This window comes from Periophthalmus magnuspinnatus, chromosome 11 (assembly GCF_009829125.3).
Source record: "Periophthalmus magnuspinnatus isolate fPerMag1 chromosome 11, fPerMag1.2.pri, whole genome shotgun sequence".
NCBI lineage: Eukaryota > Metazoa > Chordata > Actinopteri > Gobiiformes > Gobiidae > Periophthalmus > Periophthalmus magnuspinnatus.
In genome coordinates this window covers 18,997,272-19,023,511 of record NC_047136.2, presented here as the reverse complement: position 1 = coordinate 19,023,511, position 26,240 = coordinate 18,997,272, and the positions used below count along the sequence as shown (strand labels likewise).

The 26,240-nt window shown below is 40.2% G+C and overlaps 2 protein-coding genes across 5 annotated transcripts in view; one reads left to right on the top strand and one right to left on the bottom strand.

Annotated features, from left to right (window-relative positions):
* The window catches only part of tbc1d5 (TBC1 domain family, member 5), a 33,881-nt gene extending 16,798 nt beyond the window's left edge, over positions 1-17,083 (top strand). The window contains exons 10-23 of one of the 3 annotated variants that reach the window (XM_033975300.2): positions 644-732; positions 1,426-1,476; positions 1,898-1,967; positions 2,465-2,637; positions 3,198-3,340; positions 4,035-4,141; positions 5,114-5,199; positions 6,356-6,651; positions 7,640-7,702; positions 10,060-10,265; positions 10,516-10,615; positions 11,192-11,271; positions 11,985-12,251; positions 14,581-17,083. In XM_033975300.2, coding sequence (XP_033831191.1) covers positions 644-732; positions 1,426-1,476; positions 1,898-1,967; positions 2,465-2,637; positions 3,198-3,340; positions 4,035-4,141; positions 5,114-5,199; positions 6,356-6,651; positions 7,640-7,702; positions 10,060-10,265; positions 10,516-10,615; positions 11,192-11,271; positions 11,985-12,251; positions 14,581-14,841 — 1,992 coding nt within the window. In that variant the 3' untranslated portion in view covers positions 14,842-17,083. The remainder of the gene's footprint in view (positions 1-643; positions 733-1,425; positions 1,477-1,897; positions 1,968-2,464; positions 2,638-3,197; positions 3,341-4,034; positions 4,142-5,113; positions 5,200-6,355; positions 6,652-7,639; positions 7,703-10,059; positions 10,266-10,515; positions 10,616-11,191; positions 11,272-11,984; positions 12,252-14,580) is intronic. The other 2 variants (XM_055225392.1, XM_055225391.1) reach the window with 2 other exon arrangements.
* Positions 17,084-18,441: 1,358 nt separating this feature from the next.
* Positions 18,442-26,240, bottom strand: part of LOC117378779 (inactive phospholipase C-like protein 2) — a 46,438-nt gene continuing 38,639 nt past the window's right edge. The window contains exons 12-13 of one of the 2 annotated variants that reach the window (XM_033975447.2): positions 22,038-22,147; positions 18,442-20,822 (exon numbers count right to left, since the gene is read on the bottom strand). In XM_033975447.2, the coding sequence (XP_033831338.1) occupies positions 20,580-20,822; positions 22,038-22,147 (353 nt within the window). In that variant the 3' untranslated portion in view covers positions 18,442-20,579. Of the gene's footprint in view, positions 20,858-22,037; positions 22,148-26,240 lie in introns of both variants that reach the window. The other variant, XM_055225305.1, reaches the window with a different exon arrangement.

Genomic DNA, 26,240 nt, shown 5'->3' with positions numbered 1-26,240 from the left:
ATACATGCGTGTTATAATGAGAATACAAACAGATGTAGTGAGGCTCTTTCTCACTAAGTGAAAGTGACATGAGCTGATACAGTGTTTAGCCCCACTTAGCCACACATTAGAGAAACCATGACTCAAGCCACAGACTATCTCACAACCTCTCCTCTCATCATCCTCCTCCTCTCTTGTCTTTCCTCTTTCCTTTCCTCCCCTCTCCTCTTTCCACTTTCTCTCTTCTTTCCTTTTTGCTCCTCCTTTCTTTCCCCTCTCATGTCCTCGTCTCATCTCTCATCCTCTCTACTCTTGTCTCCTCTCCTCTTTTTCTCCTCATTCCTCTTCTCTCATAACCTCCACTCTCGTCTTTCCTCTCTAATCTCCTCCCCTCCCTAACTCCTTCCCTCACTTTCTGTCTTCTCTTACTTTGAAGTTAGCTGGTTAGCCTCTGTCGTGCCTTTTAAATTCTTAATATTTGAATTTTTTGGAAAATCTACAGGGAAATGAATGAGAAATATACTTTTGGAAGCACAGTGGGCTTTGAAGTGCTTTGGACTGTTGAGATCCATAGAATTGTACAGATTGACTGACATACTTGTCTCTCCCCCCTCTTTCCCATCTCTCTCTCTCCCTCCCTCTTCACTCTCTGCTGTCTGTGTAGGGTATGCATGAGTTACTGGCTCCCATAGTGTTTGTGCTGCACTGTGACCATCAAGCCTTCCAGCACGCCAGTGAGACGGCTACACCCAGGTCAGATCACTGCTCACCTTCACCTCTTCACTCCTTATTCACCTGTGTGCCTAAAGGGGCCGCTCAATATATCTGTTACAACGAAATTTAAGTTTATGCAATTATCCAACTGCTAAAGCTGCAGTAATTTGATAATAGAATACCTAACCATATGCCTGTTTTTTATAGAAAAATCCTGTTACCTCTAGTTTAGATCTTTCCATCAAATTCAGTGGGTTGTTATATTTGTTTGTCAGTTCAGTTTTTTCCAAAATGAATGCTTCTGAAGTTATTTACAATGTGCAATATGAATAGAATCCTGCTTTTTAAAGGAACTGTATGTAAGATTTTGATTTGTGTCCCCTGATGTGAGGTACACTTCAAATATAGCTTTTACTTAATTAATCAGTGCTAGTGCAGCCTCTGCAGCTGAGTGAGTGAATTCTGGAGGTTCTGAGTTTTCATATGAGGCCTGTCCATAAAGTGAGAATGAGTAAAACATGTATGTGTCTAACTGCAGGTTAAGGCTCTGGCAACCAGGGTTCAGTTGTGAATGTTGTACCTTTTTAAACCAGCATGAGTGCAGACTACACACGGTTCCTTTGAGTGTAAATCACAAATATAATCACAATATTTGCCGTTGTCACATTTTTTTTTTCAAAATGTGCAGCCCTTGTAAATAAAATAATGGTCTATACTTGTGTTTTTCCACAGTGAGGAGATGAAGTGTCTGTTAAACCCAGAGTACCTCGAACATGATGCCTAGTAAGTGAATATAGTATACTCGGACAGAGAGAGAGCGAGAGGCGATGAGAGAGAGCGAGAGGCGGTGAGAGAGAGCGAGAGGGGAGAGGGAATGAGAGACAGAGAGAGGGGAGAGGGAGCGAGAGACAGAGAGAGGGGAGAGGGAGCGAGAGACAGAGAGAGGGGAGAGGGAGCGAGAGACAGAGAGAGGGGAGAGGGAGCGAGAGACAGAGAGAGGGGAGAGGGAGCGAGAGACAGAGAGAGGGGAGAGGGAGCGAGAGACAGAGAGAGGGGAGAGGGAGCGGAGAAGGAATGAAAAGAAAGAGAGAGATGGAGAGGAAGGGGGGGACTGAGACTAGCTCCTTATGTCAAAACAGAACAAGTTCTTGGTATCTCCATGTCTTTGTGTGTACTCATTTGGCCATGTATCATGTATCCACAGTGCCATGTTCTCTCAGCTCATGGACACCGCAGAGCCCTGGTTCTCCAGCTTCGAAAGAGAAGTCCGGAAGGTCAGCACAGAGGAAGTACAGAGCTAGTGGACTATAGGACAACAATCTCTGTTCTAATCCCTCTTGTATTGAACAATCACAATTTTTGATTAGATTTTACTTTTTGCGGTAAAAACTAATTAAAATGCCATTAACAATAAAATTATTCTTAATTTGTGACATTCAACAGTAAAAAGGTAATTATTATTTATCATTAAAAAGTGGATATTATGCAAATAGATTTTTTAAGCTTTCTATATATATATATATATATATATATATATATATATATATATATATATATATATATATATATAATTACACACACACACTAAAAAAAATCACTCACTTGCTTGTTTCTTCTTTCTGCTGTTGTTCCATATAAATCCTTCCAATCCAAACAGAATTGGATGATTATTCAACTAGACCAAAATGTACTGACTAAACTACTAAAAGCCTACAGTCCTACCTTGTTCACTGCATATATGAATACACGGCTCATGTTCTGTCCTTCCCAGGGCAAAGAGGAGATGTTGACCAGCATCCCGTTCGCTCGGCCCCAGGACTCGGGGCCCTCTGTTGCCATAGTGACCAAAGTAAACCGTATCCAGGACCAGCTGGTGAAAAAGCATGACGTGGAGCTGCACATGCATCTGAACAGACTGGAAATCGCCCCTCAGATCTACGGCATGTGAGTGTGCTCTCTACCTGTCAGAAAGCAATATAAGGGACATTTAAAGTGAGTTTTTTTTTCCATTTTGGTTGTGTTTGTTGCACTGGAAAACATGCATACTTATTGTGAGTGGGCTTGCATCTCCACAAACCCAACTCCCTCAGCCCTTCAGCCCTTTACACACATGCACGTCTGTTTGCTCCACTTTTCCCTCCAGGATGTGATACTTTCTGGGATGTAGTGCTGAGTACAGGTCGGTTGACTATTTATCCAGAGTAGGAGTGGTTCCGTGTGCGGCTGCCTCTCGTGCCAGAGGAGGGCGCTGTGCGTAAAGCTCTGTGTGATAATATCAGCCTGTTTATTGCTAAGAACTCCTCTTATTTCTCCACTAGCTTTGAGTTGAGCTGGCACACTGATATGTCATCATCCTCTGCTCTTCTTTGTACTCAAAAAATAGAAACTGCGTGCTGTGTTATGTTCACCTGAAAAATGAAAGATGTATGTAGTAGATGTTTTCTCATATATCACAATATTTCCCTTCACAATAGTCATAACTCTGTGTGTGTGTGCCCTGTCAGTCGGTGGGTGCGTCTGCTGTTTGGTCGGGAGTTCCCCTTACAGGACCTGCTGGTGGTGTGGGACGCCCTGTTTGCAGACAGCATCACTCTGGACCTGGTCGATTACATCTTTGTGGCCATGCTGCTCTACATCCGAGATGCACGTACGGATCCTTTTATCCAACCACTATAACGCATAATATAATATAATGCATTACCCCTGTATATAATGCTATGTTAGACTGATTGTTTATAATAATTGCTGAGTCAAAACACAAAGCTCTCAATTTACTGGTCACTCTACGTTCCTACCCTCACCTATGGTCATGAGCTTTGCGTAGTGAGAGAATTGACAAGATCATAGTCAAAAAGAGTTTCCTCTCCAGGGTGACTGGGCTCTTTCTTAGAGACAGGGTGAGGAGCTCAGTCACATGGGAGGAGCTTGGAGTGGAGTTGTTGCCTCTCCACAGGGAGAGGAGCAGCTGAGGTGGTCGGGGCATCTGTTCTAGATGCCTCCTGGATGCCTCCCTGGGGAGGTCTTCTGAGCATGTCCCGCTGGGGTCGAGGCCCCAGGTACTCAAGGGACTGTCTCTCAGCTGGCTTGGGAACGCCTCGAGTGACTAGACAGCTTAATCTGCATTTTCACTTATGAAGATGCTACTACAACTTCTGTTTACATAGTTGTTCTTTCTCTATTGTAACTGGAGGAATCGACGCACAGGGCATGTCTTTAAGCAATAATAACTAACTAGTTTATTTATACTGACAGAGAAGATGTTGAACTTTGTGCTAGTTTTTGTTTTGGACAATGTTGTGATGTCACATGCAATTAGAACTAAAAAGTATTGTGTGTTTTAGTGATTGCCAGTAACTTCCAAACATGCCTGGGCCTGCTCATGCACTACCCCCCCATCGGAGACATCAATGCTCTGCTGCAGAAGGCTCTGTTCCTAAGAGACCCCAAAGTAAGAGACACAAGGGACCTCCATTTTATGCTTCCATCACTGGAGGGAACGTAGTCATATGTGGAGTATTCATAATTCATTATTATTCATTTAGACTAGACTGGACTTACTATAAACTAAATTAATGTAATATTAAATGGGGCTGCGATGATTAATCAGAATAATCCTGACTTTTTGACTATTGGTGGTTTTCAGAGTCTAGAATGTGATGATGGGGGCAAAAGCCAGATTTTCTTATCGATAGCGTTGTAGTTTCTTAAGAAATATTCAAAAGTAAATGTACAAATGTTGAATGCTTGTCCAATAAAGTCTAAAATCATGGTGTGTCAAAACTATAATCAAATAGGTTTCTAATATATACAAATAATCCAGTTTTCTCTTCACGTCTGCCTGTTTGAAGCATGGTCGAAGTCATCCTTTATTGCACCCCACAGGCCACTGAGCAGACTGCATCAAGTTCTGAACATCTTGATAACTTGTGTCGTTGTGCTCTGCTACGGACGAAACGTGCTTTTACAACCAGAGATGCAGGCCAGCCAGTTGTTTTAGAGTTAAATGAATTATTAAACTTTTTTTTTGTTCACTACATGATTTTATACATCTTGCATCATATATTTGATGTCTTCCATAGGTATCTAAAATGTAGAAACATGGAATGAAAAGGTGTCTCCAAACTTTTGACTTGTGCTGTAGGTTAAGGCCCATTATTCATTTTGTCTAAAAAGGAGAACACTAATCTGAGTAGCATCACCTGATTGGGTTTGTTTGTTTCACCTCAGGCTGAAACTGTTTTGTGTTTAAAAGCTCTCTGACCCATGATTCTAAACGGCTAACTGCTCTGCCGCCCTCCTAAGGTGTAGATGTAATCTGACAGAGTAGCCCGAGGTAGGGGTGGGTATGAGGGTGACTCAGGCAGACTGGAGCGCCTGTGTTTACTCTGTGTTTGTATTATATAACGTGTGTGTCCTGCAGAATCACCCTCGACCAGTCAACTACCAGTTTCAACAGAACCTGGACTACTACAACACCAGAGGAGCCGACCTCATGAACAAAACACGGTACTGCACTAGACTGACACTGTGATTATAAGGGCAACTTTAGGCAGGACATATGGGGAGTTTGTGGTGGGCGATATGCCAGTGAAATCTGATCAGTTTTATTGGGGCTTAGATCACGATTATGGTTTTAGAACTCATTTTAGATCAGTAGCGATGACAAACTATGGCTTCTCCATCGAGCACTCACCGAGGTTTTATTAGTAATTATAGCTGTAAAGTTTTAGTGCCAATGCTAAATTACTTAATGCCCCAGAACGCCTATTCGGTTCTTTGACCTGCTATAGACTGGGACAAGAGTGGTCTGACAGGTTTTTGGACAAAGATTTGTTGTTTACTGCACTCAGATGTCCTTGTGCATGTAAACACAGTGAATGATCAGATCACAGTTGGATTTTTATTGCCATAGAATATACAGCCAAGAATACACACTTCTCTAGTACTTTGCAAAGATGTATTCTGGACAGTTTGGCCTGACATGCAGAGGAGGAAGTCAGCAGAGAATATACAGAGAGAGTCAGTCTGGATCCGAAATATAGCCTAGTTCTAGGATTAGTTTCTATTTTAGATCAATATTGCAGTTTACAAAAACAAAATGCAAAATAATCTCTGTGTATAATGATCATTAAAGCAAATCTATTATGCAGAACTTTTAAACTTTTCAATCAACCTCCAGAGCTTTTAACCATGTAATAGTTGTTTCCCTTTTCATTTACCCTCTCAAAGTTGTATTTGAAGCGATTCAGGCACATTTGAGCAATATTTAGTTGCTTATTTCCATCTTGCCGATCAACCCCTGTTTTCACCACCACCGGCATACACCCCCTTTCTGTACTTACTCTGTTCTCCAATTTTATTTTCTTGACATTTATGCTGACGTTTTTGCCGACGTCAGCTCCCATTGGGCATCGCAGATTTCTAGTGCGAAAGTTGGCAGAATTGTTTCTTTTATTAAGTTGTTTTAAATGAATATTGTGATTTCAATGTCCAAATTATAACATTATGATCCACAGGTATCATAGAGCTTAACTGTACAGCAGATACAAGCACAGTATGTCTTCTTTAAATACCAGAAAAACACACACGGCATGATGTGTAAGGGGTTAAGAATCTGAAGAATCTTTTGTTTTTAATTTTCTTTTCTACTTGTCTTTTGCAGGACCAGTGTTAAACCAGCTCCTCTCAACATCAACAAGGTCTCCAGCAGTCTGCTCAACTTCGGCAGGAAGCTCATCGCCCCGGCCATGTCTGGAGGGGCAGGGAACTTCCAGCCAATCAACGCAGAGGTGCAAGCGTCCACGGCCACCTCCCCCACCAGGACACGGCCACCCTCTATCCCTCACCCGTTGGCCGATCCTACACCCGGCCCGGCCCCTCTGCCCAGCCAGAGCCATGGGCCGAACCAGCACTACAGAATGCTCAAGTCTGAGAGCATGCCAGTGCAGCTTAGCAAAGGTGTGTATGCTAATGTGTCCACGCAGGTTTATCACTAGACTGTCGTGATAAAATTTTGAAAGTTGAAAAGAAAAGTACAAAAATACAGGAAGTAGTGCTGAGGTGATGCAATTTATTTGTATTAGTCTAATCATAATTATTAGGTAATTTAAGCAAGTTTTAGCCCTTGTTAACATTATGGTTGCTAGGTAACAGTTATGGAATACCATCTACTTAATGTTACATCTGCTGGCTGTGAAACCAGGAAATAAAATTATAAACTTCACCAAAATTAAAAACTGCAATATGGTACTAGTGAATGTTGTAATTATGGTGACAACCCTATTTTCTACTCATTCATTCATAATCTCTGTGTGTATAACTCCTAACCACTAACTCAAAGTTTCTGGGATTATTATTCTTGGATATTCTTATTTAAAGAGACTATAGTTCTGACTGGTAGGACCCGGATAGGTATAAAACAACATGTAAAATAGGTTGACCAGAGTAGTGTTGCTCATTGTATCTGATCAGATGAGCCAACATTGTCACCAAAGCAAAAAAAAAGTGTCACACACGAAGCTTGTAGAGAGTTAAATTCCCAGACATGTTGGTGTAATTTTGAAATCCCTTATGGACAGTTGTTTTGGGTCCCAAAAGTTGTCTGGTCAGCCTGTGTTTGGGTTGTTTGTCTATTTCCTCTGTATAGTTTGTAGAATTTGAAAGGGAAATTATGCAAAATGAACTTTCTACTATGTTATAATATCATTCCCTCATCTAAAGCCTGGAGAGGAGAGGTTTTAGATGTCATCCATACATGTTTGAGTAATTTAGTGATCTCTTCTGGGCCCTATTTCAACCCTCCTTTACGGTTAGCAGTACAAGCCTGTACAGGAACATGGTGATGTAAATAGGTTATGTGTTAGCAGTCAATAGAAGTAAAATACCGCCTCTTTAAACTAGCTTGAGTAGGGCTAACATGTTGCGCTGTGCCTGTCCTGTCTGTTAGACTCTGCTCCTGCTGGGGTACCACAGGTGCCTCTGTCAGCCCAGACCCACACTGATGCTCCAGGTAACCGTAGCAACCGCATCTCTGTGCTGCTATGTTGTCCGGCCTCCTGTAGCGTGCATGTGCTGCTGCCTGTGCATGTCATTGCACTAACATAACCAGGCAATTCTCCATCTACAGCAAGACTTGTTAAGAATTATATGTGCCGTGTAGTGTAAATGTTACCAGCAGAGGGTGCTCACAGACTACTCTCATTTATATGATCAAACAAAACAATTACTCAAAACTCTGACAACAAACAAATTATGTTTGTTTTTTGTTTTTTTTCAATGCAAATGCTCAAAAGGGCAAAATATCTCTGTCTATATCAACCATTTCTGAGTTATTTAAAAACACAAATATAGCATTGCTTATAACAGAATGGTACACAGAAATGGCTTGAAGTTATGCAAACTTACTAATATTCTTTTACAATATTTAAACATGTGTTTTAATGTTTTTTTAAATCCCGAAATTTTAACAGTATTCATATAGTGTGTGCTATACATACATAAGTCACAGGTCCATTTTTATAATAAATTTTAACCAGAATTTTCAATAATTCCTTCGTTCACAATTGGCCTGTTTTTTCTCTAAATAAGATGGGCACATGTCACCAATGCAGTACTTGGCACTCTTATAACGTTTGGATTACACTGACATTTTTAATGTCTAAACCAATGTAACTATGGTTCTATGAATCCCAGATGCCTGCCACAGGGCAGCGTTGAAAGCACAGAATGATTCCCTGCACATGCACTCATTTAGTGCTTTCAGCAGCACCTTCTGGCTGTCAGTAGGGATGAAATGGAGCTGCTGTCATCTCTGTCTGTGAGCATTTAGCTTCTAGCACATGCATATTTAAGACATTTCAACATGTGCTCTGTTTTTGCTTCTTGTGAAATGAGCAGAATGTAACTGGCCATTTTGATTCTTAGTTTGTGTTTTATAATGCCATCTACATCTGTTGCATGCCCTGTGCTTTATGTGCTCCATCCTCTCCACAAACAAAGGCAAACCCGTCATCTCAAATGCTGCTGCATTTGAAATGATGGTTTTGAGATAATTATCCATTGTAAATCCAAGAGATAATATCAAATGTAATTAATCTATGGATGCAATTTACATTTAAATGAAGCTTTAATGGTCACCATTAGCACACGGGACGCTCTGATTGGTCCAGCCCATTCAGAACCCATCCCCACTGCTAATGGTGCTACAATGATATGACGTCTGTATGAACTGTTATTATCCATTAAATTATGCAACTGAAATTCATCAAATGTAAATGCTCGGAGGAATATAATTTGATACTTGCCCCTAATGAAAATAATATTTTCAAACACATTTCTGAAAGGACAGTTTAATGTGTTCCCAAAATTTTTTGGCAATTTTAGTGCAAACAAGGTAAATTTGTAGCTTTCTGTTCAAAAACATCAAAAATTGTGTGTGTGCTGCCCCCAGTGGCCACTGCAGTTCAAAGTACTATGTGACATCACACAAGACTTTTACAGGCAGACATTTCTGATTACAAACACCTGGTTGCAAGGGCAGAGTTTGAGGTGTAGATACCTGTTACACCAATCACATCGTTTCTCATATGTCCAGACTCCGCCCACTCCCCCCTTCCAGTCCTTCAGGCACTGTCAATTTTAACAGCTGTATTTGAAATGTGGTTTTGGGCGAGGTTTAAATCAAATTCAAATGTGGAATCAATGAGTCGGTGTATTCACAAATGATTGTTTCAAAGACTAAAATTGTGATGTTAGTGGTTTTATTTGGTCTAGTGTGTAAAAATGATATTTGCAGTATGGAGAACACATTTGAAGTAGCATAAAAGTCTGAAAAGGCCTGAAACATTGATTATTGAACATTAAACAAATTTAAACTACTTTCACATTTTACAATTTTTATGTCAAAAAGGTCAAGTACGTGGTGGACCCTCCACCAGAAAGGTTACATAGGGTGCTTAGTTTAAAGGTGCACTATCTATGGATTTTTAGGATGATGAAAAGATAGGACCGTTGCAATAGAAATTAACAATTCAAAACAAAATATTATATTACAATACTGAATACATCAAGTATGCAAAGTAAACCTGTTAAATAATTCTAAACATGTTTTATATTTTAGATTCCTCAAAGTGTCCACCCTTTGCTTTGTCGACAGCTCTGCAAACCCTTGTCCTTCTCTCAATGACCTTCATGATGAAGTCTCCTGAAATGGTTTTCAGTTCACAGCTGTGCCATCTCAGGGTCGATTAGTGGAATGGCAAGAGTGTAAAGCAGTTATCAAAGCAAAAAAAAAAAAGTTTGGTCCTGTTTTTGCATGTTCCAAAATTCTTGCCCCCCTGTAATCTCTTGTGCTCCATACTCCTCCAGGCCCGGGCTCCCAGGTAGTCAGCTCGTCCCCCAGCGTGGAGAGCCTGTCGGGGAAGGCTCAGTGCAGTGCCTCCCCTCCCCTCCACGCCTCCAGGGGTAGTGATGTGAACACCGCCTCCCCTCCACTGTCCGCCTCCAAGAAAGAGTCCTTCTTCAGCATCACACGCTCCCGCTCCCATAGCAAGAGCATGGGCCGCAGAGACACAGTGAGTATGGAGTACTGTAGTGGGTTAGACACTCCTGTGAACCAGATGGTCACCAGTTAGCTCATAAAAATAGAGATGATATTCGGGAATCTATGTGTTTGTACATTAGTCTGTATTTGAAGGCACAAAGTAAACTAAGCAATGACAGTCATTAATAAGTGCATTGATAGTGATGGCTCATTATGCACACGTACATGGATGTATGTGAGTTTAACTCTTAACTCTAAGGCTAATCCTGTGTATCTCTCAGGAGGAGGACCTGGAGGCACAGGTCTCTTTTCTTCAAGGCCAAATCAACGACCTAGAGGCCATGAGCAAGTACTGTGCCCGCATGATGAACACGCACATCTGTGAGTACACACACCTACATTACTACTACTACATACTGCAACTACACAACACACTTCAGGCATAAATGGCATCTGGGGTTTGGCTTTCAAGCTGAGTTTCATCACTTCACATCGTCACAAAATAGAGGTCAAACGTAAAATCTTTTTCCCAGAACAAAATTTGTACAATTTTGGAAACTTTTAAGACTTTGTGTTTTAACTACATTAACATGCTTATAAGCTAAAGCTTTTGCACAATATAGGATTTTTTTTTATAAAACAAAAACATAATATTCACCGGAAAATGCTTCAAATAAAACAATATATTTGGTAACTGACTTTCTGTACACATGTCTCTATAGTTGACTTCTGTGAGTTCCCTGTGATGTAAATCCTTTATTATTTGATCAACATGGTTTACAGATCAGATATTGGTTAAAATAGGTTAAGGTTTGGGTTTAGGCCAGGTTTTCGGCAAATAGTGACTTTGGTTAAGGTTCAGTCAGGTCAGTAAGGTCAGTGTCCAGGAAATGAAAGGAAGTCAATGTAATGTCCCCATTAGACACGTAAACCCAACTTGTGTGTGGATGTGATTAGGTAAAATCCAGGACGTGATTCTTCAGGAACACCTGCAGAAGGAGGACGAGGTGCTGGTGTCTCTGGCTGGACTCAAACAGGTCAGTGAGCTGTTGCTATAGTGATATCAGTAATGTGGGAGGGGTCAGCTGTTATGCAGGGTACAGGTGCACTTTACTGTCCCCGGAGGGAAATTTGTCCTCTGCATTTGACCCAGCCGTCAAGGCCTGTTAGGCCATGTGTACCAGCAGTTTAAGAGGGGGTGTTATGCAAAATATATATATTTTTAGCTTTCTACTATTATAATGTTTCCTCATGAAAAACATGTCTGATGAGGTTTTAGTTGTCATCCATGTATGTTTGAGTATTTTAGTGATCTCTCCAGGGCCATATTTGAACCCTCCTTACAGTTAGCAGTAAGATTCTGTGTAATACTCAGCCCTGTAAGCCTACGTCACCCTTGGTCCTACACATCAATTCTCCAGAAATATATAAAAACATGATCAAAAACTGTACACAGCAACTTACTCAAACCTGATATTTGAAACCTGTAGTTTCATTAGTGGGATGCACGCTGATTGTGATGTGATGTGTGCTCTGAAGGGGGGAGTGACTTAACACGGAGAGTAAAGGGACAGAAGACTCAGAGCTTCAAAACTTCAAATCAAAACTTATAAAACATGTTAGTGTTTTTGTTCTTTTCGGCAAATATAGCATTTTCAAAACAATAAGAGCCAATATGGTCATGTGTTAGCAATTAATACACCATGGAAGTAAAATACCCCTCTTTAAGTCTCGTGTGTGCTCCTGTCAGATCAAAGACATCCTGAAGGGCGCGCTGCGCTTCAACCAGAGCCTGCTGGAGGCTGAGGAGAATGAGGAGATCACCATCGCCGACGACCACTACACCTCCACCGCAGAGACCGCCCTCCATGGCAACAGTCACCACAGCAACCAGCTCCGCCCACAGCCACACCCACAGGCCCGTCCACACACTCGAGCGCACCCCGACTCAGATCTGGAGGGCAGCATGAGTACGGAGGAGAGGGAGGAGGAGGCACAGACCCCCCCGGAGCAGCAGGTAAACAGGAAACACATGTTTGGCCTCTATGCAGAGTGGATTTGAACAATTGTGCCCAATATGTATTTTTTGAGCTGATACCAGTATTTGATATTTAGGGCCGATATGGATTTTTAGAATGTAATTTCGTTTTTTTTTTAACCGATATTACGCTTTTAAAATCCATTGCAAGAACCAAATATAAGTTATAAGTTAGTTATAAGTTATAGTGAAGTTTACAAATTCTTTTTCACAAAATGTATTTATCTGGGATACAAATTTAAAAAGACAAATCTAATGCACTAAGGACAAACTGGGAATGACACGTGGGGACATAGACTGGATCAGTGCAGAAAAATCAGTGCCAAACATTAGCTAAATTTTAAATATCAGACCGATACCAATATCTGTGAAAGTCCTCTGATAACCGATAAACCATCCCTAATTGTGTCTACATAAAGGCATCACTCTTGTATGGGCAGTGGTGTGAAGGACGGACAAAAGAGCTGTAAATGATCCAGAATTCAAAATTTGAATGGTCACAGTCCTATTGTGTAGAAATGGATTTATACCAATATCAACCGATACTGTGCAGTAACTATACACTACTACACTAAGTATGTGTGTTATTTAAAACACAATATTTTAAACATTTTTAATTGCAAATACCTTGCATTCAAGCAGTCAGTCAGACTTGTTACCTAAATTGATTGGCCTAAACCTAAACGGTATACAGTACTATTGTTGGTGTCTGTGCAGTTTAAAAGTTGTTAACCCTGTAGGTAAGACCTCTGCAATGCCCCTGTGACTGATGGCCTCCCTGTGTCTTCGTGGGGTCTTATTCTGCGTAAAAGCTGCTAGCTCTGTAGTTTAGACCTTTACAAACATGTTCTGAAATGTCCCTGTGTGCCAGATGCCCTCCCTGTGTGTCAGATGCCCTCCCTGTGTGTCAGATGCCCTCCCTGTGTCCCCATGGGGTCTTGCTAAGAGTACCGAGATTGGCATCAAATATCACAACCGATACTGAAAATTAGCTGAAACGGGTATCGGTTCCATGATATTGGTTCATCAGATATCCTGGTTGGGCCTTTAACTGGATATAAAATGACCATTTACAGGCTGATTCATCTCATAATGTTTAAACTTTTATTCATAAGAAGCTGTTCAGTAGTTACTTGAAGGACAAAATAACAGTTACGTAACACAATTGAATCTCTTGAGTAATAAGTTAACTGTGTTTTAAATAAACAAGTGTCATTATCCATGCCTACACTGATATCGGCTAATATCGGGTGTCTGACGTTAGGGGGTATTTTACGTCTATGGGGTATTAACTGCTAACACATAACATATTTAGATCACCACGCTACCTTTTATTGTTTTGAAAACACTATATTCATAGAAAACAATGTATTAACATGTTTTATAAGTTTCACTTTAGTTTTTTGGTCCACTGAATCCCATCTCCCATTGCTCTCCTTGCTAAATCAATCCCCATTCAGAATGGGATATAGCCCGGGAGAGATCGCCAGATTGTGCAAACATGGATGACATGTAAAACTTAATCAGGCATGTTTTGTTTTTTTTGTATCACATTATTGTAGAAAACTTAAAACAATTATTTTGCATAATACCTAGTCTTAAAACCAGAGACCAGACCAGGAGGAAATCAAAGCTAAATTTGCTCTTAACATATTTAACATACTATTTTTTAAAACTGCTTTTTTGTCAGATGGAGAACCCCGGTCTTATTGTGATAAACTGAGTATGTTATGATATCGATTGTTGTGTCAGTTAATGTTGCGATATCAACACTTCTGAGATATATTGTGCACTTGTACTGTATCTATGTTAAGTCTTTCCTTCTAAAGTACTTGAGCTATCTGTCTGTTTACTTATTGAATCTTTCACGGTAGAGAGGTCATGTGAAAGAGGTGCTTATTTTAGAAGATAATTATGTAACCAAAAGTGCAGCTTCCTCTATATTCAACCGGTAACTAACAGCATTACAGAATTACAATGCACCACTCTGTCTGTTTCAGTGACAAATGACCTAAATGTGCATGTAATTCTTATGGGAAAAGCATTTAAACAGAAAAAAACTAAATATCTGGGGAATTTTATAAAGTTGTAATAAAGGAGCAATACCTGAGTACCTACTAGTTTATTTTAACAGTTTGCAATGGTCCAAAGTTATTCCTCACTTATACATTCTGAGCATCCTCATTATTCACCACAATGAGTTTATAAGCACTTTTCAGAACTCTGAGACCAGGCCAGAGTTTTGTTATGTCATTTCTTTGTATGGGCTTTTTAATATTGGTCTAAACTTGCCCTCTGTGCCCTCCAGGTGGCGTCCTCCCTGGGCTCGGACGCCGGGCGGAGCTGGGGCGACTACATCCTGGTTTCGCAGGACGAGGAGCTCCAGGGGGGAGGAACCGCCATCCGGAGGGGGCGGGGCCTGGTGCGCCTGGAACCAGAGGGCTCTGCGGCGACCTTCCATGACCCCCTGACAACCGGCAGCCCGTCAGGGTCCTCCAGTCCCGACGAGGAGGGCTCCACCAACAGCAAGGACTCGGACTTCACCATGGTCAATCCGGGTGACCTGTGAGGGGGGAAGGGAGGAGGAGGAGGAGGAGGAGGAGGGGGGGAGGGGCTGAATCTTGCACATTCGGACTATGACACTTTGACCCAAACTCCACTGTCTCACCCGTGCCATGTGTGTCTGCGCTACATATGAATGAAATGCACTGTCCTACCACTGAGCAGGAGGCAAATATGATTATTATTATTATGCCTTTAACTTGAACAATTTGAGGAAAATGGTTAATTGCGATTTTTCTGACAAACATAATGAGACGATTCACAATTTTGTTTTAATAGGATTCGGTTCAAGGTTCACATTTTAAAGTGAGACTAAATGGCTAAACTCCAACCATAACCACATTTAAAATAGAGCTGCTAAACTGGGCAGTACCTGGAGGACTAAAGGGGAGAGTGGGGGAGGAGGGGTCTGGACATATAAGGAACAGTGTGATTGGTCTAACAGGTATCCGCACTTCAAACTCTGCCCGTACAGCCAGGTGTTTACCATCATAAACACCTGGCTGTAATCAGAGTGTGATGTGATGTCACCAACTACATGAAATTGCTTTGGTCACTGGAGCCAGGACACACCAATTTTTCAAAAATTTTTATCACAAAGCTGCAAAAAATACCAAAAAAAGACTAGAACTGGGACAGCTGACAATCCTGTTCAAACACCGTATACACAGTTTAGTGGCAAAAATATATATATGATTCATTGTTTAGTTCCACTTTAACTTTGGGAAAAATCTAATTGCGATTTTTCTGACAAATATTTCAATTAGATTTGCAATTCTTTTCAAGTTTTACATTTTTAAGACAGAGAATATGAACCGACAAACTAATACAAGAATCACATTTCAGAACATGTTCATACAGATGTAAATTACAGGGTTAACGCAGAATGAGATGGGATATTTTGTTGTTTTGCTATTTTTGAAGTACCATCATTTCCTCCGCGGTCTTTACGATTGGCCAATCCTGTCCATTCAAATTCTGATTTTGATTCAATTGTGGTTAATTTTGCAGCCCTAATTTAACTAATGGTGTCATGATTAATCAAAATGATCTTGATTAATCAAGTACTGAAGTAATCGTGGTCTACTTGTTGAATACTTGTTGTTTTCTGGATCATAAACTATAAAGCATTTTTTTATCATAAAAACAATACCATTATTCAATCAAAATGAAACATGAATAATATTTATATTTTGTGATTTTATTTTATTTATTTTTTTTTTTAAGAAAAATGCACTTAATTTGTAAATACTTTCAACAGTACTATAGACAAGGCTTCAGTTAGCATATATTAAGATTCAATCACTAAGGAGTAATACTTGATAATACAGAATTTTGATAGGACTAGTCATGATACTAAAATTTAAAACTCGAGTTGGCAATAGTATCGATCAGATACCAATCAATACTAAAACTCTAAACTAGATACTCATTTGAGCAGGTATCGATACAAAAAAAACCTCACATTGATAGAACAGAAATGAACCTTTCCTGAATCGATTTAGAATGATTTTGAGCTGTATCAGAACAATTATAAGACACATAGACTAATATACACCCATGGACCACTATGGAACCTGCCTGGACGACTGAGGGATTACACAGATTTAAGGCCACATGGGAATAGAAAAAGTACTCCCATTTAATGTTGAAAATCACATTCTGTTGTCTAAAGAAAGAGCATTTTTATCATCGTGGTATCAAAATCAGTATTGAGTATCGAGAATATTCCTTAGTGTCAAAATCAAGTTGTTTCCTATGATGACCTTAGTACCTTAAAAGTGGATATTTTCCTCCTCTCAGTGGCTTAACAGCTTCTACTGTCTGTCTGCCATGTTCAAACCTCCATTTTACAAACTGTTCTGCCGTTACCTGCAGATAGGAGGCGCTCTTGGTTTACTCACTACATAAACTATGACTGTGACTGTATTAAACGTTATATTTTTGTGTGTGGATGATTTAAAGCTGTTTCTGTTAACAGCGCAGTGCCTCCATCTCTCTCAAGCCAAACCAAACCTAAACCTGTGATCAGTTGTTTCCTTTGTTACATTTACTTAAGTTTGTTTTGTTTTTTATATATATATATATCAAATCTTTTAACCTTTAGGTGTTTTTTTTGTTGTTTTTTTAGTTTCAGAGAATGATTAAATTATGGACTGTTCTGTTCTTTGTCGAATCCTTTTAAATGTGATGTTTTGTTTTAGTTCATGTTATATAGGAGATGTATGATTATAAACTGTAACATAAATAGAATTGTACATCAATAAATGACATGCTCCTGCTTTACATTCAAATGCATGTGTGGAGTGTGTGGAATTTTGTTGTGTTTGTCAGTACAGAGAGGATACAAATATGACCTATGAGGTGGTAGAATGGCCAGATGTTTTATTTAATGAAGGTTAATTGTACTTCTACTTGATTAAAATTATTTTGAAGTAACAGGTAGTGGTCCAAGAAATTACTCAAGTGTTTGGGGAACCTATTACTCAAGTAAGGTAATGTAATTCTGAAGGACCAAATATTAGATAATGCACAAAATCTGGTCTTTTCAAAGGACAAACACAAAAAAGAGAAACTAAATCATATCTGAAATCTATATAATCAAGCAGGAGAAAAGATGCAGCGATAAAAGTACTCTGAAAAGTACATTCAAAAGTTACTCCCCACCTCTCAGGATGGTGACTTAAAAGTGCGTATGACAGGTTTTCATGTTTTTCTAATTCTGACTTAGTTTTTGTGAGATAGGTCCTGTGGTAAATATGTGTCATAGTTTTACATCAGTTAAGTGGCAGTTTATGGAAAAAATGTTGAAGAAAACTGTAAAAAATACGGAAAGTTTAGAGTTATAAAACAGAATTAGTCTGCCTGTGTCACCAACATGGAAAATTCCATCCAAAACACAGTTTATGCACAAGGAAGGTATTTTTCTGACCGTTTAACCTATTATCTATCATAATAAAGATGTTTTCTAATGAAGATAATTTGTTTCATATTTTGAATTCTCACTTTGATTTTTACTTATTTTTAAATTAACTGGTATCTTGAATCTTTGGTGTGGATTTTTTCAATACAGATTGTTTTTATTTTTAAACACAATGAAGATGTATACTTAAAATTTTGTCCATTTCAACTGAAATTCAGAATAAAAACAATTCAAACACATTTTTTCAGTGTTAAAAAAAAATCCATGTGAGAAATTCAACAGCATTTAAAATTCAATATCTGATGAAACAAACGATCGTCCATGGTTTTCTGTTACTTTTACTAGTCTAAACGTAACTATTGTATAATTTAGACAAGTTTAGGTTCTTGTTAATATTATGGTTGCAAGGTAACTGTTACATCTACTGCCCTTGTCCAATCAGAAAGTCAAATTATAAACTTCAACCAATAAAAACTGTAGTTGTAGTAGTAATACGTAGTTATAAAACCTTAAATATAATTCTGTTACCTGTGTTTTATTGAAATGAGTAGCCCTGTGCACTTTAAGATACAGGGAAAGTAATAAAGAGATAAATGAAGTTTGAAATGATAGTATTGTGACAACATTACTCCATTTTATCTAAGAAGATCACAACAGCAGATCGATTCATACAAAATAGACTTTATTACTTGTAGTTGGTTGTGATGAGATGTATCGCACTGTCACTTCAGTCTGGAATGTTCTGTCAAATATCTCACAGCAAAACTCAATCCTTCTGAAAATACTGTACAATGTTTTAAACCATCACAGAAGCGCGCAAGTTTGGAAGAGAAATTAAAAAAATAGAGGACACTTTATAACAACCGCAGTTAAAGGGTAGACAGGCAGAGGACAGGGCCAAAGACAGGGGACACTGGACCGGAGTGAAGGTACAAGGGCGTGGGACAGGTGAGGAGACAGGTGAGGAGACAGGGGACATTGGGCTGTTGAGGGAAGGGCACAGGGGCCAGGGGTCATTGGACAGGTGAGCAAAGACTGAGCTGGAGATTGGGCAGGTGAGGAGGGACAGGGGCTGGGGACAGGGATAGGGAACCTTAGACAGGTGAGGGGGGACAGGGCCACAGACAGGTGAGGAGACAGGGCACATTACGTATTGGAAAAGTTATTTGCTTCACTAGTTCTTGTTCCTTGGCTGTTAATATTCAAGTAAAGAGTTTTGTTACTTCAAAATTATACTCCAGTAGAAGGACAAAGTAGTGGTCCAAGTAAAAAGTAAAAAAGAAAAAAAGTATTTTGGAGGATTAACTGTCTGGACATAACATCTGATTCATAATTTTTAAGTCAATGTTATTGGAAGGGCAAAACAATATGAAATCCGCTTACACCATGGTCACACAATCTGAAAATAGTTCACTTTTAAACCTGACAACCTTTTAACTGTCCATGAAGGTTCAAAGTCTCTACAAAGTTATTTTTTGTCTTAGTTCAAGCTAGTCCCTTCAAACAGTAGTACATTTGTTTACCTGTTGCTATGGTGATCACATTGACCGTTATATTAAATTAAATATTATTGGGCCTACAGATGTGACGTAATCTGAAACACAACAATAGATTAACTGTTGCCGGACAGTCTATGCGGTTATACCAAAATAATGAATGACAGTTAGCCTTAGAATTCTCACAGACCATGGTATAAGCAAAAAGTAATTTAGTCTGCAAAAACTAACTTAACTAACTAAAAGTTAGTTAAGTCCCAAACAATAGATTAACAAATGCTGGTGTATCCTACAGTCCCCTGTTCTCCGTGTGTCCCCTTGTCTCCGGCCCGCACAGACACTTATGACACTTGGATTCAAAATACTGCTACGTGATCTTGAGTTGGATTTTTGCGTTGGTTGGTTTCCTGATTTGGTTTTATCAAAATGATGTTTGAGACAAACAGCGCAGACATGGCACAGATACAGATATGTACAGGTAACAGTGACACAGCAACAGAGTGTGACTGTCCAATGGCTTCACTACATTCAGGCTCCCACAGAGAGGGAGAGAAGAGAGAGATAAGAGAGGGGAGGGAGAGAGGAGACAGAGAGGAGAGAGGGGAGGGAGAGAGGAGAGAGAGAGGAGAGAGAAGAGAGGGGAGGGAAAGAGGAGAGAGAGAGAAGAGAGGGGAGGGAGAGAGGAGAGAGAGAGAGGAGAGAGAGATAAGAGAGAAGAGAGGGGAGGGAGGGAGGAGAGAGAGATAAGAGAGAAGAGAGGGGAGGGAGAGAGGAGAGAGAGAAGAGAGGGGCGGAAGAGGGGAGAGAGGAGAGAGAGAAAAGAGAGGGGAGTGAGGGAGAGAGAGAGGAGGGAGAGATAAGAGAGAAGAGAGGGGAGGGAGGGAGGGAGGGAGGGAGGGAGGAGAGAGAGATAAGAGAGGAGAGGGGAGAGAGGAGAGTGAGAAGAGAGGGGAAGGAGGGAGAGAGCAGTGAGGTGAGTATAAGAAGAAGAAGACAGGTGAGAGACCAAGGGCTTAGAGAGGGAGAGAAAGAGAGGAGAGAGTGGAGAAGGGGGAGAGAGAAAGGAAAGGTGGTTTAGAGGTAGGAGAGAAAGGGAAAAGAAAAGGGTAGAGATAGCGCGAGTAAGAGAGAAAGAGAAAGAAAGAAAGAGAGCAAAGAGACATCCTCCTGCAGCTCTGACCAGGAGGAGTGGTCGCTATGACAGCAGCGTGACAGCAGTAGAGCTCACGTCGGTCCACTTCTGTCTCTCTCCTGATTAGTCCTTAAATAGTCAGACCTCTCTCTCGATTGGTCGTCACATGTCCAGAGCTCTCTCCTGATTGGCTCTCATGTGGATGTCCCCCTGGCACCATGGTGACCCCTCCTGTGGTCCGGGCTGGCTCTGGTCTGGTCCTGGGCCCTGATCTGGTCCTGGGCTCTCCTCTGGTCTGGACTAGCCCTGGACTGGACTTGCACTCTCCGGGTCCCTGGACTCTGCTTGCACAAGTTGCCGGTGCGAGCGGCGTCATGGATTTGCTTCATGTTCTCCTGCACCTCAGCCTTGGCGTGCTTCAGGAGGTCAGCCTGGCCCTGGGAGGAGACGCACAGGAGGAACTACGGACTAACTGAATACATGTACGGAAACACATTCGCATCGGAATACCAATTTTGAACACGGGTCTCTGTAAAGGCGGAGCTTGGCGTTCCATGTCAATCAAAGATAACTAACTGCTGTGTGTCGTTAATTGATAAATACAATTAACTCATACCCTTTATTTATTTAAAATGTTGTGTCTAAAAATTACAGCTCAGTTCTGACAATCCCCCCCAAAAAACCCAAACCTATCGCAAAACCCTAAATTTACGTGTTCCTAAACCTATCCCTGATCCTTAACCTAATTGTGAATAAATATATTATCAAAAATCAACATTTGCGAGCCTATCCCTACTACAAAGTGGCTGTTGATTGGATAACTGTGTTAGGGGAAAAATTGTGCCACCCAGATGCATCGATGGAAAGTTAAAAAAAAAAAGTTGGATGTGCTTTTGGTATAATTTTAGGTCTAAACTCGTTTTGTCTTGTCAAAGTTGTTTAGACTTGGCAGCAGAGGTGAACAGGAAAACACTGTCTAAATCTGGGTTGGCATGGTTGCAACAAAACGTTAAGTTCCGCCTCCAGACGAAATGCTAAGTTTTTAGAGAGTTCCGTTTAGTTATAGATACTATAATCAATCAATATCCCTTCATTTGTCCCCGAGGGGCAATTTAAGCACACTGAGCAGTAAAATACACTGCCTAGTCAAAAAAAAAGTCACCACCTGGATTTAACTAAGCAAATAGGTACAAGCCTCCTGCAGTTGGTCAGGTTTAGGTTCAGCAACAGTCTGTGCTCAAAGAATGAGGTCAGCTGACACCTGAATAGAGTGTGTGACCTTTTATTTTGGGTGGTGACTTTTTTGGCCAGGTAGTGTACAATAATACTAGAAAGCTCAAACAAGTATTTTTGGTGGTATTCAGAATACCATGAGCAGTGACGAATCATGAAGAACAGTGTGATTCGTATAACATTTCAAACTCCGCCCCCCCAGGCGTTTGCAATCAGAAACACCTGCCTGTAATCAAGGTAGTCCTGTGTAATGCCATGTGATACTCGAAATAGTAGTGGCCACTGGAGGCAGCACAAACTTTTGGTTTTTGATCAGAAAGCTGCAAATTTGCCTGGTTTGCACAGAAATACCCAAATAACTAGGAACAGCACACAATACCATTAAAACACCATATACACAGTTGAGTAGCAGCGAGTACCTTGAGGATGGTGATGTTCCAGCTGAAGCTCTCCAGTGCCCTGTTGACCTTTCGACCTTTCAGCCCCTCCCTCGTGGCCATGCTCTGCAGCCCCTCGTGAAACTCCATGGCTGCAACACAAGGGTCAGCTCATTTTAGTACTAGTTTAGTCCTGGTCAAGACCTTCTTTAGTCTTGATTATTTATATTATTTATTTATTTATTTATTCATAAATTATTATTTATCTTTATTTATACAGTGGAACACAATGTTTAAAATGTAATACATTCAGAAAAACAAACAAAACAAGCAGGTCCATATAAAACATTAAAAACAGGAGCAGGTCTGTGCATAAAAGTTTGTCACCAACATATTTAGGTTTGCTTTTCCTTGGAGTGTATTCCATTTTTGTGAAACACACACAGCTAAATGTCTTGTGCAGTCATGTGATCTGGTATTAAATGTTCTGGTGATGTTCTGATCTCAAAGCAGATACTGACGTCTGCATGTACATTATATCTGCATGTACATTATATCTGCATGTACATTATATCTGCATGTACATTATATCTGCATGTATACCACAGCCCCATAATTCAGTATGGAGAGGAAGGTTGTTTGCATTTCTTTTCTGTAATTTATTGGGATACAATATTTATTTCTGTAATTAAAGGATAATTTTGATTTTAAACTTTTACATAATTTCAAGATTTTTTTTTTTTAAGTTTTTGTCAAGCCAACACCCAACCTGCTTTATACTTTAGTCTTGGTTTAGTCCTGATTAAAACCTTTAGTCCTGGTTAAGATCTACTTTAGTCTTCTTTAGTCCTGGTTCAGTCTCTATGTAAAATCCTTAGCTCTGAACTCAATGGCCTCTGTAGCTGTGAGTGTTCCAGTCCTCCCTTAGTCTGCAGCATGTGTACACTACAGCACATTGTCCTGAGGGAAACAGTAAAAAGACCTATCACAACATTATGTAATGTGGTAATAATGTACAAATGAAGCCCACAGACCCACAGAGTGAGCCTGTGCCCACGGGACAGGTCTATAACGCAGAGCATGTTCTCTAAGGTCTAAACTGGATTTTGTGACGATATTTTCATTCAGTTTGTTCAAATAAAGAGAAAATGGCATGCCCTAGGTCATTCGCCTTAGTTACCATGGAAATGCCCTGGGTCAGTCTCCTCTGTTACCATGGATAGGTCATGGGCCAGTTGCCTTTGTTGCCATGGAACTGCCCTGTGTCAGTCACCTTTGTTACCATGGAAACACCTTATCTCCTCTGTTACCATGGAAACACCCTAGGTCAGATTATGCTCTGGTTACCATGGAAACGATATGGGTCAGTCGCCTCTGTTACCATGGGAAAGTACCCAGTGTTACCATAGTAACACGCATTCCCAGGTCAGTGTTCTTTGTAACCATGGAAACACTCCAGGTCAGTGCCCTTTGTAACCATGGAAACACCACCATATCCGTGTATCAGAAAGCCCCTTTATCAGTGTCCTCCCAAAAACAATTAAATTGATTGGTACAGTCTGACCTTTAAATTTGATTCACCTGAAAACCTTTGGGTTAAAATGCAGCTGTGTTCTATTGTTAGAGTTAGTTAGTTAGTTTTTATTTCACTTTTTTACATAATTTATTTTGATTCACATTATGTCATAAATATGTTTAATGTGACTTCAGACACTGGCTGACTACATCACAAACCACTTGAATTTTCAGTTTTAATTTCACAGTTATAAACGCCGCCCCTGGGACACCTAAGACATAAAGTCATTCCAGTATGATATGTGATGTCAATATGTCCACTCTTCCATATATGGTCATTATATAGGAGCAGGCGGGGCAGCAATAGTCAGATTGATATGGCAATAAATTCATGTAACCGCCATGAGCAGCTTATATGAACATCATATCATGAATCATATTTTTGTACTTGGTGTAATTGTCCACATGATAACATAATATTTAAGATTTTTTTATGAAATCTTGCATTTTTGAAGTTTATCATTGAATTAGAAATTAGAATTAGAAAAAAACATGAAAACCATAGTCATACCATAACCATAGTCAAGTCATATGCACTTTACGGGTGTAAAAGCCCCGTTCACACATGCAGCCTGACCTGAGAATTTATCTGCATTTTCCCAGAACACGGTCTGAACAAAGCCACAACTGATTTTCCTGCATTTTTGATCTGGCACTTTACCATGTAAATTACTGAGAATATTGCAGGGAAGGCTTATGTGTGAATAAAGCCAGAAGATTGCCAGTCATTGCCATCATTCATTTGTATATGAGGGAGGGTTTGATTTGACATAACTCCGGGAGCATTGGTGCCAAGTGACTGAGGTGTAACAACGGGCAGAGAGAGAAATCTGCGTCTATTAATGTCCAAGTGTGAACAGAGCAGACCCGGCATTGTTTTGGGACTGCTGCATGTGTGAATGGGGGTCACCGCTGAGTGTTCTGGCATTTTGTACCCAGCTATTTTCAGGGAACTATGTGTGAATAGGACCTAGGACAGATACCATTCCAAGCAAACGATCTGAAAGAATCTGAAATTGGTTTGAAAATCCCGAAAGGCATATCTTTTCTTCTCTAGCACCAAGGCCACAGTAACTTTGATAAAAGAGAGTGGCAATGTTGTGTAAGAGTTCATGTTCTTCTGAGTTGAATATTTCATAGGTTCTGCGCTGTGGGGTAAAGCAGTAACAGAGAGGCATTGATTCCCTCAGTCAGCATATATATCAGATCTGCATCAAAATGTCCAGTTTATTTCTCTGCTCTATGTGTAACAGTGTTGCCAGATCCTCAACACCATATTATCAAGGTATAGATAGCCCAAAAATACTAAATATTAGAGTGTGTGACCTTTTTTTTTTGGTGGCGAGGTTTTTTTTGGCCAGGAAGTGTATTTTGGTCCAAATCATCGTACAATACCAAAAACATTAACACGTCTAAAATGTCTAAAATAACCATAAATCTAACAACACCTTACAGTTCTAATGCTAACTGCCAACACTGCACTTCCTGGGTATCTGATGTTTTCAGGTGGGTTACCTGATTTTCAAACACATTTCTAGCTCTCACACAGATCCAAATATCATTATCTAAACCCCAGCACTTGCAGCCAATCATTAATCAATACATATTAATACTCTGCAGTGACGTCACGCTGGGGTTGTTCTACATGTATGTCTATGGTGGAATGTTCAGAAGTTACCACGGAGACACAATGCACACATTAGCAAATACTGTCAACATGTTTTAAACTCAAGAAAAAATACAAAATAAATTTAAACAACTGATTTTCAACAAAAAAGTCAGACTGACTGAAGACTGAGACTGAAAAAAAATAATGCTAATGCTAGCTAGCTTGGGACTGTAATGTTATTTAAGAGGGACTTGTTTAACAGCACAGATCAACTGACCTGTTGTAGTTCCAACTGATGTCATAAAATAAATCTCAGAATAAAGTCTAACAGAGCTTCAGATAGAGACATGCATACTGTTAGCATCAAACCTCCAGGGAATGTTGATGACAGCAGCTGCAAAGTATCAATACTGAGAGTGAGCAAAACTTGGATGTGTTCTCTTGTCACTGGATGTACAGTAGTGAGTTTATAGTTATTGCAATGCCATCTAAGTCCAAACCTGTTCATCTTGACTCTGGAAGTCAACTCTTCCCTCTTTTTTATTTCTGAAACCAAGGACAGCATCCCGTGTACTGTGTCAAAGCCTTTACTCTCCTGTCTCTCCTCTCATTCTCCCTCTTTCTCTCCTACTCCACCCCCCTCCCTCTCCCCCTCCCTTCCCTTCCCTCCGTGTCTACCTCCATCCCTCCCTCCCTCCAATCCAGGCCCCTGACAGTCACTACACCAGAGCCTTATCTCACTCCTCTCCAAACATGTGACCACACACACAAGGGTCACTCACAGGGCACTCAGATCCATTTTACTTTTACAGTGTTTCATAATATTGTCTATGTTTGCATCCAGCCTCCTCAGCCTATCCTGTCCTCTTCACTTCCATCAGCGTCTATCGGTCCAGGATCCAAGCACATATGATGTATTCTTTTAATAACTTATTTACCGCACGTCACATTTGTGGGGCTGGTTTCATTATAAGTATCTGTTGCATCATCTTTTGTTTAGGGGGTGTACTGATATATTGGCCCAATATCTGTGGGCCAATATATCAATACCAGCATGACTT